Source organism: Eubalaena glacialis, chromosome X (assembly GCF_028564815.1).
Source record: "Eubalaena glacialis isolate mEubGla1 chromosome X, mEubGla1.1.hap2.+ XY, whole genome shotgun sequence".
Classification (NCBI taxonomy): domain Eukaryota; kingdom Metazoa; phylum Chordata; class Mammalia; order Artiodactyla; family Balaenidae; genus Eubalaena; species Eubalaena glacialis.
The window spans coordinates 119145877-119166446 of record NC_083736.1 but is presented as its reverse complement, the minus strand read 5'-3'; the positions used below and the strand labels follow the sequence as shown (position 1 = coordinate 119166446).

The following is a 20570-nucleotide window of genomic DNA, read 5'->3' as shown; positions in this document are numbered from 1 at the left end:
TGTGACTGAAGTGCATCTGTGTGAAATAGATGCTAGTCAATAAGATTTAGTGAGTTTTTACTATGTGCTAGGCACTGCGTTGGGTGTTTTACCCAGAAAAATCTCAATTAATTCTCACAAACAACCCTCTGAGATAGATATTATTATTATTACATTATTACTGTTTTAGAGATGAGGAAACAGATTTCATGTTGATAACTGAACTGATCACGGTCACAGAAGTTGTGATATAGAGTACCGGGGACTCTTTACAAAGAAGTAAGGAGACACAAAGTCATCTGGCCTCCAAGTCGAGGGCACTGGTGGTGAGAGACCAATAACATGTTGTGACCTCTGGGGCAGAGGGGTGCAGTGGCTCCAGTAGGCATGAGAGGCTGGCAGCCAGCCCCAATACTGCCAGAGCAAACTTGGTAACAGTCCAAGGAAAGTGGTAGAGTGGGTGAGGGAAAGAAGGAAGGTTTTTTTTGTTTTGTTTTGTTTTGTTATTTTAAACTAGCTTCATTCACTTTATTTTTCTTATAGAAAACTACGTGGTGGCTACAGCTGGAGCCTGAGTCCTCTGCACGGAAACTCTGGTGTGGGTCTTTACAAGATGGTCGGTGAATTCCTGATACAGAGACTTGGTGAACACAGTCTCTTTCCAGAGATCAGGAGTGATATAACTGTAGGTCTTGGAAATGGCATCAAAATTGGCCTTGGCGAAGTTACCCAGCGTGGCAGTGCAGCCCCTGGCAGAGGTGTAGCAGCAGTCAATTCCAGCCATCATCAGTAGCTTCTTGGGCACGATGCCAGTGCCCCTGGGTGCAGGGATGAGGCGCACCAGCACAGAGCCACAACGGCCAGTCACCTTGCAAGGGATGGTATGGGGCTTGCCGATCTTGTTCCCACAGTAGCCTCGTCGCACGGGGGCGATGGAGAGCTTGGCCAGAATGATGGCCCCACGGATGGCAGTGGCTACCTCCTTAGAGCACTTCACACCCAAACCAACATGTCTGTTGTAATCCCTGATGGCGACAAATGCCTTGAACCTGGTCCGCTGGCCAGCACGGGTCTGCTTTTGCACAGGCATGATCTTCAAAACTTCATCCTTGAGGGATGCCCTCAAGAAAAAGTCAATGATCTCAGATTCCTTGATGGGCAGAGAAAAGAGATAGATCTCCTCCAGGGACTTGATCTTCATGTCCTTGACCAGGCGGCCCAGCTTGGTGATGGGGAGACACTCCTTTGTCCTCGGCCTTGCCTCCAGGAGCTCCGTGGCCTCGGCCCCCGGCCCCGACCACGACCCCGGAACCGGCACCGACCCCAGACGCCACTGCTCTAGATATTGTGAGGTAGGTCATCAGCTTCTAGTTTTGCCTCCTTTTCCTTTTTTTTCCCTTAAAGGGTGTGTGTGTGTGTGTGTGTGTGTGTGTGTGTGTGTGTATACTTGGGGGTAGGAGGAAGCAGGTGTAACTGATTGAGTCTGAGTATGAAATGTATTTATGGACCATGGGTGGCACTATTTTTTATGTGTGTTGGCTACCAACTGCCTCTCTCCCTGCCCTTTCCTTGGCTCCCTTGAATCACTCTGCACTTCCTGGGCACCCTGCTCTCCAAAGCCACAAGGGGCCTCCAAAGGAGAACATCTCCAGATTGCCCTTCCCCAGAATGTATCAGGGTTTCAAGAAAAAAGCAAGGACAATCAACCCTAGGTCTTGGCAAGGATTCACAAGAAAATCCTGCCACTGACATCTGATTTGAGTCTGAGAATATCTTGGTGGGTCATTCACCATCGTACTCTGAGATGAAGCTTTAAGACAGAAGGAAAATAATGGAGGGACTGGGTCCACTGATAATAAAAACTTATAGAATAAAACCCCTTTCTCTAGGAAGAAGCCGCTTTTTTCCAGAATGTCTGAGTTGACAAGCAGAATGTAAGCTGAGTATCGGCACCTATGTGACCTCTTGGGCCAGGCACTCTTAGGCAGAGAACAGCCTGCACAACTTTGTAATGGATCAGATTCCCACAAAGGCTCACTTACCATTCCACAAAATACAGCCATATTTCTTACTTTGGTGTCTTTGCACACTCAGTTCTCTCTGCCAAGAATGACCTTTCTCCTCTTCTCAACCTTAAGCTTCTATTTGTTAATCAAGCCTCTGTTCAAGTATCCTCTCCTTTGTGAAGACTTCCCTGATCTCCAGGCAGCTAAACAGCTTCTTATTCCTTTGGAGTCCCACGGTGCTGTGCTTAGACTTCTGCTCTAGCAATTTTACACTGTTTTTGATCAAAGTTCTGTCTGCCTTGCTGGATCTCAAGCTCCTCAAGGAAAGGTGCCATGGCTAACACAACCTTGTATCTTATCCTGGCCCCCCAATCTCACTCCCCCAATCTCACCACTACTTGAACCACACAGGGCCTGGCACACTGTAGGCACTCAGCATATAAGGAACGTTGAACAAATATGGAACAATGTGAGGAATACTTGGTGTCAAGTAATAGGATACAGAAAAAGGAAAATTCCAAAATAAGAATCCAGTTTCTCAAAGCACCGAGCTGATCTCCCTGTGCTATGTGGCTGCCTCCCACTAGCTATCTATTTTACATTTAGTAGTATATATAAGTCCATGCCACTCTCTCACTTCATTCCAGCTTACCCTTCCCACTCCCCATGTCCTCAAGTCCGGGTGGGATAGGGAGGGTGGGAGGGAGACGCAAGAGGGAGGAGATATGGGGATATATGTATATGTATAGCTGATTCACTTTGTTATAAAGAAAAACTAACACACCATTGTAAAGCAATTATACTCCAATAAAGATGTTTAAAAAAAAAAGAATCCAGTTTCCCAATAGAGCCTTGAAAAATCTCTGATGTATCAAGCTGATTCCTCTGCTGGCTGATGAAGTCAAATTCTCACAAGCCCCAGAAGTGGCCATTTCGGTCAGCACTGAACAATTTCTTCAGTTTGGCTTTTGGGCAAGCTCTCTACTTCTACCTATAGCACTATTTCCTGACATTCAGAGCCCAATTGCCATATTCCCTCTTGGCCCATAGTTAATGAACACATTTCCTTCCCTGATAGTGGAGCCACTCTGCAGGCCTTGCAATGGTTGGGAATGTTTCACGGTGGTGCTTTCTGGAGATAGTTTCTGGAGGTCACCTTGAGGATGACCTCCTTTCCTGCCATATTCTAAGCTCATTGCTGTGGAGGTAGAATCAGTCCTGAGGAGCTCAAGATCTCTGGGAGTCTGGACATGGAAGAAACATGACTGGCCTCCCTGGTCTCCAGCCCCTTCTTTCCAGGTTCATTGTCCATTCACAGTTAACAAATGGATATAGGGATAACAACTCTACCTACTCATGATGGTCAAGTTAGCTTTTCCAGTATGTTAATCCCTTTCTTTACCTGGTGTTCTATTGACATGAGAAACCCCAAATCACCAGGTGGCAGCCATAGCTTTAAGTTTATTAGGAATCTTACAGTGTTCCCTGGTAGACGTATCCACCTTCTAGAAACCAGGCCACCTAGAACCACAGAACTTAAAATTTTCAAGTGGGTCATTGGGAATGATGGTGAGTGGGGCCACTCCTTCTTCCACCCATTTTCCCCCATATCTATGTAGTCTACCTGTTGGAGATGGAGCACCATATAATGACGGTTCGTTCAAGACATAGACTGCTTCATTAAAGGACAGAATCTCCAAATCATAGGCATCATATCTAAGATGTTGCCTTATCTGAGCCTTCAAGAGACTATGCTAGTACTCTTTTAGGCTGGCAGCTTCTGGGTAATGTGACATATGATAGAACCAGTGGATTGCATAGTGACACACCCATTGTCATTCCTCCTTTGCCGTGAAGTGAATTCGTTAATACAAAGTAGTAATATGCAGGACCTCATGTTGGTAAATCAGACTTTCTTTGAGAACTCAAACAGTAGAGTTGTCTGATGCACTGCAGGCAAGAAAGGTAAGCCCTTACTCAGGATAAAAGTAAATCTACAGGGCAGGATGTAATCAACTTGCCACCAAATGTCTGGTTTGTCTCTTCAAGGGAAAGTACCATATTGAGGTTTTAGCATTGGCCTCTGGTACTGAAAGATCAGAAAGATACTCAAGATACCAAGTGGTAGTAGCTAATAAGTCTTGGTAAGAGAGAGCCCATGTTGTTGGTCCAATATGTAGTTTCTATCTCTGATATCATGATTACTCCATTCATAGGTGCATTGTGCAAGTGCTGGTATTCCAACAACAGAGGCTGGCTGACATCTACTGAGCAAGTCATTCTGTTGACTTGTTTAGTGCTTCTTTTTCAGTGGATGTTCTCTCATGAGCCTTACTGTGAGACATAAAGATCCTCACACTGTGTGCACGCCTTTAGGTCCATCCACATGCCTCTCCTTTTGCCTTGACCTTCCAATCTTGCTTCTCCCAACAACTTGACCAACCAGTCAAACTATTCACCACTGCCCAGAAGTCCATATATATGCTTATTTATGTCTTCACCCAAAGTGGATGATTGATCAGCTCTGCAACTTGAAGCATTTTTCCTTACTACTGTATTTCAGAGTTGCCTCAGACTGGGCCTGTAGTGCAGCTGTCATTCATTATTTGTTCACATCAACACAGGAACCAGACTCAGGCTTTTTCCTCCTCTGTCAACCAGTCATAGAGAAGGCCTTATGAGGCCACAGATGTGAGCTGAAAGAGAGGCCTTATTGCAACAACAAGGACTGGGGCACTGGTTCATGTAACTTACTCATTCCCTCTGGACATACTCAGATCTAATTCCAAATACACTACTTCTATCATACCATGGATTGCTGCTGTGATGGCCCAATCTTATGACCTGGTAGGTCTGACAGAACCCGGTTCACGAGGGAAGTTCTGGTTGCATAGTCGATTAATGTCCCATGGACAGACACTCATTCATTCTCTACCAGAACCAAATAGCAAATATGCAGCTTCTTTCTAAATGGTATATATTTCTCTGTAGTAGACAGTGTGGACTTACTTCAGAACCCTAGGGGTTTGTGCTTCACCTTTACTGTTCAGGTTCACCAGAGATTCTATATGGCATCTTCATCTACCACAAATATCTCTAGCACCATGGAATCTGCCAGGGGGTTTATCCCGAAAGACAGTGCCACTTGTACTATAGCCAGACCTTCCTCAATGCCTTTTCTTGCTTTTAGTCCCACTTGACATGTCAAAGTCATCTCATAGATGGGTCAGGCCAGCATTCCCAATTACAGTATATGTAGCCTCCAAAATCCAAGAAGACCTACCAAGCACTGTGGTACCTTCTCAGTAGTAAGAGATGCAAGGTACAATAACATGTCCTTTTCAAGGAAGAGGCATGCCTGCATGGCCCAGATAACTTGATCCTTTAAAAATTCACCAAAATGACAAGTCCCTGTGTCCTTATGAGATTTATCTACCACCCTCTGGAGTTTATGAATCCAAAATATTTGCCACTTCCTCTTTATCAGAGCCAAGTAAATTGATATTATCAATATAGTGGACTAGCAAAAATTCTTTTGGGAATATTCTGACAAAGAGCAGGAGAGTTAAAATAGACCTGCATGAAGACCATTAATATAGACCACTGTCTATCCAGGTGAATGTGAATAACTTCTCATCCTTCTTTCTGATGAATATTCAAACAAATCCTTTAGCTATATCAAAGTCACATACCAAATACCAGAGGATATATTAATGATCCATTACAGTAAGAACACCATATCTAGTATAGAAGCACTACTAGGGGCTATTTTGTGTTAAGTTTATGTTAGTTCATCCTCATCTGCCAAGATCCATATGATTTTTGCAGGGTGAATTATATGGGATCATAATATGGATTACCACTCCTGCAGGGTTTTGTGTGGACATAGTTTTTCAAATAAGTTGAGTAAATACCTAGGAGCATGATTTCTGGGTCATATGGTGAGATTTTGTTTAGTTTTGTAAGTACCTGCCAAATGTCTTCAAAAGAGGCTGTATCATTTTTCATTCTCATACTCAATGAATGAGAGTTCCTTATATGTGGAACCTAAAAAGGAAAAACTCAGAGAAATTGAGAGTAGAGTGATGGTTACCAGGGGTTGGGAGTGGGGGAAACAAGGAGATATTGCTCAAAGGGTACAGACTCCCAGTTATAAGATTAACAACATAGTGACTATAGCTAATAATACTGTATCATATATATCATATAGTCGAAAAGAGATAGTGAAAATATCTTAAAATGTATAAAGCTATAACTGAGTTATATCCTTGGAGCCTTGTGTGAGCACAGAAGAGGAGCATTTGAATTTGCAGAGGGACAGAAGTGTCATGGAGGATTCCATGGATGAAGTGGCTTTTGAACTGGATTCATTTTACCCTTCCTTTTCCTAACTGCTGGAGATACAACAGTGAGCAACACAGGCAAGACCACTGCTGTCTTGGGGCTTATATTCTAGTTAGGTGTGACTCAAATAAGCATAACTAAAAATTTTTTAATTGCCTTTAATTATGAGAGAGGAGGGGATGGTGAAAACAAAGGAAACATTGCAAAGGCACAGAGTTGTAAATGCACATCATGTGTCTGGGGACTCAGAGCCCATCAAGTGTGGCCCCAATATAAGCAGGGTTGGGACTCAGGTAAACTGAGTGAAACACCTAGGGCACAAAAAGTTTAAGGAAGCACTCACTCTTAGGTTCATACCTTAGGCACATCACTCTAGTCCCAGCTTTGAGCACAGGGTTTGTAATGGGGGGTTGGAAGAATTTGGATCAAGACACTAGACTGGGGCCATATTGTGAAAAGTCTTGTAAGCTTTACTAAGAAATTGGAGCTTCAGCTTTAGGTAATGGGAAATCATATCTATGCTTTAGAAAGGTCATTTTACAAACTGTGGGAAAAATAGTAGGGTCAGTATATGACAGGAATCAGATGGCCATTGAAAAGACAACTGCTTTTCTCTATATGTGACACTCATGGCTATTTTTGAGGGCTGAGGGGAAGGAAGGAGACAGTGCAGAGGAAGACATTCAAGAACTGAAATGAGTGAGCTCCAGGAGGGCAGGGACAATTATCAATACTATTTCATTCTCAATTGTAGACCCCAGTACCTTTGACAGTGCCTGGAGCATAGGAATAGTTTAATAACTATTTGTGAATGAATACATGAGTAAGTGGAAAATATAGGAGCAAGATCCCTCAGGATCTTGGAGAGAAGAGATTTTCAGGGTAGGAATTTGTCTTATAAAGGAGAGGGACACCCCTTTCTTGGGAGGAGAGGCTAACACAAAGGTGATAACTCTCTGCCAGGAGATTACACTGTGAAGACAAATGTAATGCCAGTGGTCTTCTTAGGGGATGTAGCAATAATAAGACTGAGGACTGGAAGACAGTGAAGCAAGATATTCATGGCCTTGGGTCAGTGGTAGGGTGACTTGAGTGACAAAGTCTCCAAGGGTTTTCCATGGGCCAGGGAAGCTCCCAAGCTATTGAATTGTTGTGATTTTCACAGACTCTAAAGAAGCTGTATATAAAAATCAATATCTCCAATCCTCTCTCCCTCTCTCTCTTTCACACACACACACACACACACACACACACACACACACACACACACACACACAAGAGAACCACAGTCAACTTACGATGGTCGGGAATGCTTTTCCCTGAGGATTATTTATGCCAAGTTTGAAGAAGGGCAGTTGAGTAGTGCAACTCAAAAAGTTTCTCATTCTACCCAGGGAAAAATAATCAAACAGAGCTAATGAGCTACAATGGAACTGACAATTTAAAAAGAACATTTTTATGGGAAGAAGAAACAAGATGGATCACCTGGTATTCCCAACAGATACATTGTTATGTAAAGTCTGCAAGGGTACTCAGATACTCTGGGATGAAACAACACTGGAAAGACCAAAAGTTAGACTAAGAAGATGGTCTTTGGATGGCATAGTCATACCAATCTGTTAAGAGGTTGTTGAGGTCATTTGGGAGACACCCTCAGCCTTTCAAGAGCATTTCAGGGCTAAGGCAAGCCCCTCTTGCCATTTATAACTGTCCTACATTGGACAGTTGGAGTCCAAAGTTGATCATTTATGAGTCATTTTATAGACTGTGTCCAAAATACACCATTCAGCAAGATGTTAACAGATATGCCATGAAAAAGAGATTCTCTGGTCTAGTAAGTGTGGAAAATACTGGGCTATATACAATTAATCTGTATGTTTTATTGCAGTATGTTTCAAAACCTTTAATATAGTAAATGTATACTATATCCAAGAAGGAGATAAAGTTTGCTGTTTCCCCAGTTATTTAACCCAGAATACCTGACTAGTGTTTTACAGACTATCATTTGGGAAACATTGTTCTAAAGCATCATTCCTGGAAGGCTATTGTTAAAATGCAAATAGAACACTTAGGGGAAAGTAATACATTAACTATTAGCACCCACTTTCATATTTGATGACAACATGTTCCTGGAGAGATAGAGTATCAGAAATATACGTTGTTCTCAGGAAGCTCACAGTCTATTGGTGACAGAGAAGAAAGAATGAAATACACAATAAATATTATGGTAAGGAATTACATATGCTATAAGATGGTTGTGTCTTGGATGAGGGTGGTGGCGGTGAAAAGGGAAAGAAATTGACAGATTTGGGAACTATTTTAGAGGTAAGATCAATAGAACTTAGTAATGGATTGAAGAATGTAGGGTGAAGAAAAGGAGAAAGTGAAAAAATGACCCTAAGGGGTTTGATTTTGCAACCACATGGGTGACGATGCCAATCACTGTGACAGAGAGTGGAAAAGGGAGAGGGTTGTGGGAAGACAATGAGTTTAACCTGTGGGAATTCTAAAGGCAGTTATTTTTCAGGATCACCCTACATGGCTGTTATTCCTCTCTCTGCTCTGCTACATGGTAATATGAACCAGTTCTCATGAGAGATGTCACATTAAAGATTCTGTCTAAGTCATTTATCCTCTTACCTATTTCTATGGTAGCTTAATTGATTAACTGAAATACCAGACATGGCCTACAGCAGTTAGGACTTCACAGACAAAACAGAGCTATTCACAGAATAACGTTGTTTCTGATCAAATATAGGAGATAACCAGATTAATGGATTAAAATTAACATTTATAAAACGTTTCACATTAAATGGGTGAAAATACCGCAAATTGTATGTAGTTTTTAAAAATTTTTCTATTTACTCAATCAACCAATATTTACTGTGTGTCCAGTAACTGCCAAGTTCAATACTGAATTACACAAAGATGAATCAGTCAAAGTTCTTTCTATTGAATTGTTCAGAGTCTTGGAGTAGATGGGTGTCACAGACATGTAAAATTAAATGAAATAAAGTTTTAGAGGTTTTGTGATAAAAGGCCATAATGGACTTAGTAAGGGAACAATGGTGGAAATATGCCATTCTAGTTGAGGATGGGCAAAGAACTTGACACAAACTCATTCTTGCAAAATAGAAAAGATGTTTTCCAAGTGGACAAAATAGTGAGATGGAACACAAGAATGACATTCCAGAAAAAAATAACATTATCGCAAAGACTTAGATGTTTAAAATATGTCTTGCAGGTAATAAGAAGCAATTTAAGGATTTCAAGCAAAGAAGTAATAAGTCAGATTTATGATTTATAACGATAAAACCCTGGCAATTATATGGAGGGCAAATCAGACAGAACAAGGCTCTTCCTGAGGGCCCTGAGGGCAAGAAAGCAATTAAAATCTTCTGAAAGAGTTCAAATAGGAGATAATGGAGCAGTATCTGTGGGGATGGAGAAGAGATAGATCAAAGAGATGTCAAAAAGGTAGAACTTACTGACTTTCCGCATGTGCTATGGACATCAAGAATGGAGTCTCAACTTAATGCTCTTATTTTTTTCTACATGAACAACTTAATTGATAGTACTTCTTTCAGTAAGATGGGAAGATTGGCAAGGGGAAGTTTGGGGTGGAAGATGATGATTTTAGTTTTAACATGAATGTGAAGTATCAGAGAGATGTGAAGATACTCGTTACACATTTAAATATATGAGCCTGGATTCAGATGAAAGGTCTAGCTGGAAATATATTTAAGAGTTGACAATGTGTATGTGGTATTTGATTATGAGGAATGGAAGGACTTCTGCTTCCTGGTAGGGTGGACAAGCACCCTTGTCAAAAACACTACATTTTTAAAAATGGATAAAACACTAACACACACATACAAATGAATAAAGACAAAGAAAGTATGATGAACATAATGAAACATGACCTCTTTGTCATGCATAGAACAACTCCAACCAAAAATGGCAGGATTCATTTTCTTTTCATGGGTATAGGGAGCATTTAACAAAATTGATCATATGTTTCACAACACAGAAAGCCTCAACACGCTTATAAAGACTGAAATCATTCAAAACATCTTCTTGACTTCGTGGAAGTAGCCTAGAAACCAACAATAAAACAATAAATAAAATATATTTTACATTATTAAATAATCAATGGATCAAAGATAAAATCACAAGTAAAAGTAGAAAATATTTCAAAGTGAAATAGAATAAATACAATGAATATGTCAAAATTTGTGGTAAGCAGCTTTAACAGACATTAGTAGAATACGTGTATGTGTGTGTGTGTATATATATATATTCTCATATTACAATCGAGGAAACACTGAAAATCAATTTTTAAGTTTACATTACAAGAAGTTAGAAAAATAATAGTAAAGTTTAACCTTAGACTATTATAAGGAAGAAAATAACAAATATCTGGTTATAAATCAATTTAATTTTAAAAATATAAAATAGAGAAAAATGAAAGGGACAAAACTGTGTTCTTTGAAAAGCTGAATAAAATTGATAAAATGTCTAGGAAGATTGGTTAAGAAGAAGAGAAAACAGAAATTACTAATATCAGAAAAAAGGCATATTGCAAGAGATCCTAAAGATATTTAAAACTAATGAGGTTATTGTGAACAAATGTATGCAATTAAATTTAAAATTTAGAGGAAAAAAAGCAAATTGCTTGAAAATATGATTTACCGAAGCTGAAAAAATAATGCACAGGCAATCTGAATAATCCAATATCTGTAAAGAAATTTACTCTATTACTTAAAACTTTCCCATAACAAAACCCCAGGCCCAGCATTTAAGAAAGAAATAGCATTAATTTTGCAAAATTCATACACATAACTGAATAAGAAGAAAGACATCCCAAATATTTTTTAAGAAACCAACAATACTTTGATTCCAAAATCTGATCAGGACATTGAAAGAAAGAAAAATTACAGACAAATCTCTCTCATGAATATAGATGTTAAAAAAAAAAACCCTTACTAAACATTTAACATTTCAAATCTAGCAATAAATAAAACAATAGAATATATCACAATCAGGTGATCTTCATTCTGGGTATCCAAGGGTGGTTTATCATTCACAAATCATTCAGTGTAGTTCATCACATTACCAAAGTTAAAAAGAGAAAAATCAGGACCATATTAATAGAGGCAGAAATGGTATTTGACAAAATTTAAAACATGCTCATGGTAAACGTTTACAGAAAAATAGGAATGAAAGGCAACTTGCTCATTCTAAGAAAAAACATTCCAAAAAGACTTCAGCAAATATTACATTCAATGGCAAAAATGAAATATTTTACCATCACTATTAAAAAAAAAACACGCCAAGGATGACTTCTATTATCACCTTTAATCAAGTTTGTACTGCAGGTCCAAACTAGTACAATAAAACAAGAAAAAGAAATTAAAGGCATAAGGATTAGAAAGGTTGAAAAAAAATTTTCATTATTTACACACGAGATTGGATACTTAATGAAACCAAGGAATTTATGAACACACTCTTAGAATTAAGTGAATTTAGCAAGTCAGGATACAAAAATCAATTTTATTTATTTCAGCAACAAACATTTAAATTAAAAAGGAAATTTTATCATCCTGAACAACATGGATACTCCTTCCCAGCAATCTTCCTGTGCCATTTGTTCACTTCACACAAGCGCCATCACATACAGCTGCTACCTGGGAGGGGTGCACCTTGGCCATCCTATTTCATCCAATTTTCATGCCACCCACCACAATTTTTCTTCTAAATTTACTTCTCCCACCTCAAGTTGACAGATGTGTATACCCGCCTCCTGCTTTCATTTTCTTCTTGGCATTTATTACTATCTGATTTGCTTGTTTGTTTATAATGTCCCCACCATTAAAATAAAGTCTCCATTATAATATAAATATACAAATGTAATATAAAATAAGTATATAAATATATTATATATAAGTATATTATATTGTAAAATATATAAATATATATTATCAATAAATATAAAATATAATAGAAAAAATTGAAAAGGAAATTTAATGACATTGTGATACAGTTCTGTGTCCACTTAGCTAGGTTCTAGTCTCCAATTATTCAAATATTAATCTGTATGTTGCTGTGAATGTATTTTGTAGATATGATATATAGTTGACTCGAAGCAAAAAGAGATTATCCTAAATATGGGTGGTCCTGATTGAGTTTGTTGAAAGGCCATAAGAGCAGAGAGAGGGAGAGAATAGCTTATGTGAAATGGGGGCAAGTCTGAAATCTACTGGGCAGATTAAACACATTTAAACTGGTTCCATTCCTCTGATGAAACCTTGACCGATACAGACTTTGCTTACAATTGTATAAGAAATCAAATGCCTAGATACAGATATGAAAATGTGAAAGACTTTTATACTGAATATTAAAATCACATTTTGAGAAAACATTTAAAGGCATAAGTAAATGGATATATTATGGATCAGAAGACTATTGTTAGGATATAAATTCTCCCCTAATTATAATATATAGATTCAACACAATCCCAATGAAAATCCCAATATGTTTTTGGAAAATATACTAGGCAATCCTGAAATTCATAAGGAAATGCAAAGGGCCAAAAATAATTGAGATTTTGTAGAAGATGAGGAAAGAGGAGGAAATAACTACCAGATAAGAATACTTATTATAAAAGGACAGTAATCCAGGGGCTGTAGTATTGGCAAAAGGTTAAACAAACTAATTATTGGAACAAAATCTAAAGTCCAGAATCAGACACATACGTATATGATGATCTGATTTACGACAAGAAGAAACTGCAGTACTTTGAAGAAAAGATGGTATGTTTAATAAATAGTTCTGAGTCAAGTGAATATCCATATGGAAAAAAATCACCTTTGCAGAGACTTCCAGAAGGGTCGTTTAAGGAACACAGTGGACACTATCCTCAGCAAAACAACCATTTACCTACAGAAAACTATTTTTAAAAACATTTAAACATTTAGAATGTAGAATGGGGATATATGTATATGTATAGCTGATTCAATTTGTTATAAAGCAGAAACTAACACACCATTGTAAAGCAATTATACTCCAATAAAGATGTTAAAAAAAAATAAAGAAAATCACAAAAGACCATCACCCTCACTCTACAAATGAGAACAAGCTGGATAACATACAAAAGTATAGTGTTTTTCTAATCCCATCAGAGATTTGAGGCTGCAAAGGATTAGAAGAAAAATAACTATTTTTCCAGAAAATGATAAGCCATTCCTGAGAGACTCATGGTCATTTAATCCCTAGAAGAATGTCATGGATAGTGGTAAGGAGAGACCAGCCAAACTTCTTAAAGAAACATTAAATGTCCCATGTTGACTGGTGTGACATTTTAGATTCCCAAGGAATCTCATTCAATTAGTTAATTTTTACCCACCTACAAACTACTTCACAAAGCCTTCTCTAAATGCATGGGAGTAACACACTAAAATCTAAAACTGACAGAGATATCCTACATCAAGTTGTGTTGTGCATGAAACCTGTTTTTCTGTACATTCATAACAGAAAAACTGTTATGAATCACTGCAGGTCTTCTATGAATTTAAGTCAGAGGCTGATGAAAGCCGACAGTGGGTCAGGGTAGTTGAAAGACATCTCTCCGCAACAATCCAAATCTTCAACTAATACAAGATAGCAGCTAAAGTAGTCCTTTGAAAATGGGGAGAGGCGGGGGGAGGGCAGGTGTAGGACATCAGTATAAAGTGGTATCTCCTGAAGCACAGAAACCCAGAGGGGAGACAGGATTGGAGACCTAAGAGAACTAATCAGAGGACCAAATAGCTGACATCCAAGCTCTGAAACAGAGAGAAATCCTCCATAGTTCTTGAAGTGAGCAGCAGGCTGTAGAGCACAAAGCAATCTTCACATCTGTGCTTAGAGCCTAAACTCTGATATAGGGGAATCTTAAGTATACATTGCTAAGTGAAAGAAGCCAATCTTAAAAGGCTACATACATACTGTATGATTCCAACTGTGTATATGACATTCTGAAAGGCAAAACTATGGAGGCAATAAAAAGATCAGTGCTTGACAGGAGTTCTGGGGGAGGAAGGAAGGGATGAATAAGCAGAGCGTTATAACAGGATTTTTAGGGCAATAAAACTATTCCTCTGTATGATACTGTAATGATGAATACACTTATAATGTCAACACTAAGAGTAAACCATGGACTTTATTTAATAATAATGTATCAATATTGGCTCATCCTTTGTAACAAGTGTACCACAGTGATGCAAGATATTAAATATAGAGGAAGTTGGGGGTATTGAGGAGTATATGGAATCTATGTACTTTTCCTCACTTTTTCTTGTAAACCTAAACTGAAAAAAAACCACATAAAGTCTATCAATTAAGCAAAAACATAGAAAAATGCAGTGGAAGCAGTAGCGGGAAATTGAGAGCTGTATAATGCACAGTAAAAAAGATGAAAAATTTCAAATAAACAGCCTTACCTTCCACCTTCAGACACTGGAAAAAGAAAGGTAAATTAAATCCAAAGTAAATAGAAGGAAAGGATAAATAAGGATTAGAGCAGAAATTAATCATAAATAGAAAAAAAATGGAGAAAAATAAAACCACCCAAAGTTGGTTCTTTGTAAAGGTCAACAAAATCAACAAACATTTAGCTAGGATGACCAAGAAAAAAGACTCAAATTACCAAAGTAAAGAATGAGAGAGGCACTATTACTACCAACCTTATAGAAATAAAAAAGGATTATAAAAGAACAGTATGAACAACAAATTAGATAAGACAAAATGGACAAATGCCTAGAAAGACACAAACTATTGAAAATGACTTAAGAAGAAATAGAAAATATGTGTAGAGAAGTAGGGAGATTGAATCAGTCATCAATAATTTGTCATAAATAAAAGCCCAAGACTGAATGGCTTCACTGGCAAGTGCCATAAAATTTCTTTAAAGTGAAAACAAAATCTTTTTAAAGAATTAGCACCAATCCTTCTCAAAATCTTCTAAAAAATAGAAGATAATCACTTCTTTTCAACTAATACTGAGACCAATATTTCACTGATATTATTAAAATCATAAAAACACAACATGAGACTACAGCCCAATATCATTTATGATATATACACTAATACCAGATTCTAAACAAAATACCAGAAGAGTGAATCCAGAAACATATAAAGAAATGAGTATGCAACATGACTAAGTTGAATTTATCCTAGAAATGCAAGTTTAGTTCAGATTCCAAAAGTTAATCAATGTAATATAGCACATTTACAGAATAAAAGACAAAAAATCTCAGATATCTCAATAGATGAACAAAAAGCATGTGACAAAGTACCACACTCATTCATGATAACAACATTCAAAAAACTACAAAGAGAAAGGAACTTCTTCAAGCTGATAAAGGGCATCTATGAAAAACTCCAGCTAATGCCATACTTAATGGTGAAAGACTATAAATTTTCACCCTAGGATCAGGAACAAGACAGGATTTTCATCCTCACCACATCTACACAACACCAAACTGGAGGTACAAGCTAGGGCAATTAGACAAGAAAATGAAATAAAATGTATCCAGATAGGAAAGTAAGAATTAAAGTTATCTCTATATGTAGATAATATTATATTATATATAGAAGGTTTTAAGTAATCTACACAAAAATAATCTATTAAAGCTAATAAATGAGTTGAGACTGTTCACAAGAGAAAAGATGAATACACAAATATCACATGTATTTCTATACACTAGAACCATCTGAAAATTAAATTAAGAATTCAATTCCATTTACAATAGTGCCAAAAGGAAGAAAATACATAGGAATAAATTTTAACAAAGAAGTGCAAGACTTGTACATTGTAAACTAGAAAATATTGCCAAAAGAAATTAAAGGTCTAAATAAACGGAAATATGTTCCACATTCATGACTAGGAAGACATAATGTTAATATCAATACACAGATTCAACACAATCCCTGTCAAAATTCCAACAGTCTGATTTTCAGAATTTTACCATCTCATCATAAAATTTAAATGGAAATGCAAGCCAAAACAATCTTTTTTAAAATTTAATTTAATTTATTTTTTATACAGCAGGTTCTTATTAGTTATCCATTTTATACCAAAACAATCTTGACAAAGTAGAACTAAGTTGGACAACTCACAATTCCCATTTTCAAAACATACTATAAAGCTACAATACCCAAAAGAGTGTGGTTCTTGTATAAAGATAGATATATTGATCAATAGGATAAAATTGAGTCCAGAAATAAACTCTACCACCATGGTCAATTGATTTTGACAAGGATACCAAGACAAGATAATGGGCGTAGAATAGTCTCTTCAACAAATGCTGCTCAGATAACCAAATATCCACATGCAAAAGACTGAAGTTAGACCCTTACCTCACATCATACACAAACATTAACTCAAAATGGATCATATACATAAACATAAGAGTTAAAACTATAAAACTCTTAGAAGAAAATCTTCATGATTTTGGTGTTAGCAGATGGTTTCTTTAATACGAAACTAAAGCACAAATGACAAAAGGTAAAACAGACAAATCAGATTTCAACAAAATTAAAAACTTTTGTACTGTGAAGTATATAATCAAACAAATGAAAAGACAGCCCACAGGATGGGAGAAAATACTTAAAATTACATTTTTGATAGGAGACTTATACCCAGTATTTACAAAGACTACTTAAATCCCAATATTTAAAACATAAAATAATATAAATTAAACAAACTTTAAATATACATTTCTTTAAAGAAAATACACAAATGACAAGTAAACTCACGAAAAGATGCTCAATATCATAAATCATTAGGAAGTGTAAGTCAAAAGCACAGTGAGATATCATTTCACACCTACCAAGATGGTTATAATAAAAAGACCAAAAATAGCAAGCATTGGCAAAGATATAAAGAAACTGGAACCCTCATACATTGCTTATGGGATGGGAAATTGATGCAGCTACTTTGGAAATCAGTGTGACATTTCTTCAAAATATAAAGCATAGGGCTTCTATTTGACCCCAAAATTCCTCTCTTAAGTATCTACCCAAGAGAAATAAAAACACATGTCCACACACAAACTTGTAGAAAAATGTTTACAGTTGCATTATTCATAGCAGTCAAAAATGGAAACAACACAAATGCCCATCAGCTAGCTATTGAGGGGATAAATAAAATGTGGTATGTCGATAATATAGAATATTTCTTGCCAGTAAAACATGAATCTAGTAGTTACATATAAGACAACATTAGGATGACCTTCAAGATGGCAGAGGAGTAAGACGTGGAGATCAACTTCCTCCCCACAAATACATCAGAAATACACCTACATGTGGAACAACTCCAACAGAACACCTACTGAACGCTGGCAGAAGACCTCAGACTTCCCAAAAGGCAAGAAACTCCCCACTTACCTGGGTAGGGCAAAAGGAAAAAGAAAAAACAGAGACAAAAGAATAGGGATGGGACCTGAATCTCTGGGAGGTAGCTGTGAAGGAGGAAAAGTTTCCACACACTAGGAAACCCCTTCACTGGCAGAGACAGGGGATGGGAGGAAGCTTCGGAGCCACAGAGGAGAGCACAGCAATAAGGGTGCAGAGGGCAAAGTGGAGAGATTCCCACACAGAGGATCGGTGCTGACCAGCACTCATCAGCCTGAGAGGCTTGTCTGCTCCCCAGCCGGGATGGGTGGGGGCTGGAAGCTGAGGCTCCGGCTTTGGAGGTCAGATCCCAGGGAGAAGACTGGGGTTGGCTGCGTGAACACAGCCTGAAGGGGGATAGTGCACCACAGCTAGCCGGGAGGGAGTCGGGGAAAAAGTCTGGACCTGCCTAAGAGGCAAGAGACCATTGTCTCAGGGTGCGCAAGGAGAGGGGATTCAGAGCACCACCCAACCAAGCTCCAGAGACGGGTGCGAGCCGCGGCTATCAGCGTGGACACCAGAGACAGGCATGAAACGCTAAGGCTTCTGCAGCCACCAAGAAGCCCGTGTTCAAGCACAGACCATTATCCACACCTCCCCTCCCGGGAGCCTGTGCAGCCCGCCACAACCAAGGTCCAGTGATCCAGGGACAACTTCCCCGGGAGAACACATGGCGCGCCTCACGCTGTTGCAACATCATGTAGGCCTCTGCCGCTGCAGGCTCGCCCCGTATTCCAAACCCCTCCCTCCCCCTGGCCTGAGTGAGCCAGAGCCCCGTAATCAGCTGCTACTTTAACTCCGTCCTGTCTGGGTGGGAGGAGACGCTCTCAGGTGACTGACATGCAGAGGTGGGGCCAATCCAAAGCTGAACCCCAGGAGCTGTGAGAACAAAGAAGAGAAAGGGAAATCTCTACATGCAGCCTCAGGAGCAGCGGATTAAATCTCCACAATCAACTTGATGGACGCTGCATCTCTGGAATACCTGAATAGAAAACGAATCACCCCAAAATTGAGGCAGTGGACTTTGGGAGCAACCGTAGACTTGGGGTTTGCTGTATGCAACTGACTGTTTTCTGGTCTTATGTTTATCTTAGTTTAGCATTTAGAGTTTATTATCATTGATAGATTTGTTTATTGATTTGGTTGCTCTCTTCCTGTTTTTTATATATAGATATATTTTTTTTTCCTTTTTCTCTTTTTCTGAGTGTGTATGTGTATACTTTCTTGTGTGATTTTGTCTGTATAGCTTTATTTTTACCATTTGTCCTAGGGTTCTGTCTGTCCGTTTTTGGGGTTTTTTTTTTTTTGTTTTTTTGTTTTTTTGTATAGTTTTTACTACTTGTTATCACTGGTGAATTTGTTTTTTGGTCTGGATGCTCTCTTCTTTCTTTCTTTTTTTTAATTACTTTTTAAATTTTTTATTTTTAATAATTTTAAAATAATTTTTATTTTACTAACTTTATTTCTTTTTATTTTATTTTATTTTCCTTTCTTTCGTTTTTTCTCCTTTTTCTTCTGAGCGGTGTGGCTGACAGGGTCTTGAGGCTCTGGCCAGGTGTCAGGCCTGTGCCACTGCGGGGGGAGAGCCGAGTTCAGGAAATTGGTCCACCAGAGACCTCTCAGCTCCATGTAATATCAAAAGGCGAAAGCTCTCCCAGCGATCTCCATCTCAACGTTAAGACATAGCTCCACTCAACGACCAGCAAGCTACAGTGCTGGACACCCTATGCCAAACAACTAGCAAGAAAGGAACACAACCACACCCATTAGCAGAGAGGCTGCCTAAAATCATAAAAAGATCACAGAAACCCCAAAACACACCACCAGACGCAGTCTTGCCCAGCAGAAAGACAAGATCCAGCCTCATCCAGCAGAACACAGGCACTAGTCCCCTCCACCAGGAAGCCTACACAACCCACTGAACCAACATTAGCCACTGGGGGCAGACACCAAAAACAATGGGAACTATGAACCTGCAGTCTGCAAAAAGGAGACCCCAAACACAGTAAGTTAAGCAAAATGAGAACACAGAGAAACATATAGCAGATCAAGGAGCAAGGTAAAAACCCACTAGACCAAACAAATGAAGAGTAAATAGGCAGTCTACCTGAAAAAGAATTCAGAGTAATGATAGTAAAGATGATCCAAAATCTTGGAAATAGAATGGAGAAAATAAAAGAAACTTTTACAAGGACCTAGAAGAACTAAAGAGAAAACAAACAATGATGAACAACACAATAAATGAAATTAAAAATTCTCTAGAAGGAATCAATAGTAGAATAACTGAGGCAGAAGAACGGATAAGTGACCTGGAAGATAAAATAGTGGAAATAACTACTGCAGAGCAGAATAAAGAAAAAAGAATGAAAAGAATTCAGGACAGTCTCAGAGACCTCTGGGACAACATTAAAAGCACCAACATTCGAATAATGGGGGTCACAGAAGAAGAAGAGAAAAAGAAAGGGACTCAGAAAAATATTTGAAGAGATTATAGTTGAAAACTTCCCTAACATGGGAAAGGAAACAGTCAATCAAGTCCAGGAAGTGCAGAGAGTCCCATACAGGATAAATCACAGGAGAAACACGCCAAGACACATATTAATCAAACTATCAAAAATTAAATACAAAGAAAAACTATTAAAAGTAACAAGGGAAAAACAACAAATAACATACAAGGGAATCCCCATAAGGTTAACAGCTGATCTTTCAGCACAAACTCTGCAAGCCAGAAGGGAGTGGCAAGACATATTTAAGGTGATGAAAGGGAAAAACCTACAACCAAGACTACTCTACCCAACAAGGATCTCA

General features: G+C 38.3%; 1 protein-coding gene across 1 annotated transcript; it reads right to left on the bottom strand.

The window, feature by feature from the left end:
- Positions 1-493: 493 nt before the first annotated feature.
- LOC133082169 (small ribosomal subunit protein uS5-like) lies at positions 494-1228 on the bottom strand. The gene has a single exon (XM_061178635.1). The coding sequence runs from the start codon at positions 1178-1180 to the stop codon at positions 527-529; it is 654 nt and encodes a 217-aa protein (XP_061034618.1). The 5' UTR covers positions 1181-1228; the 3' UTR covers positions 494-526.
- Positions 1229-20570: the final 19342 nt, after the last annotated feature.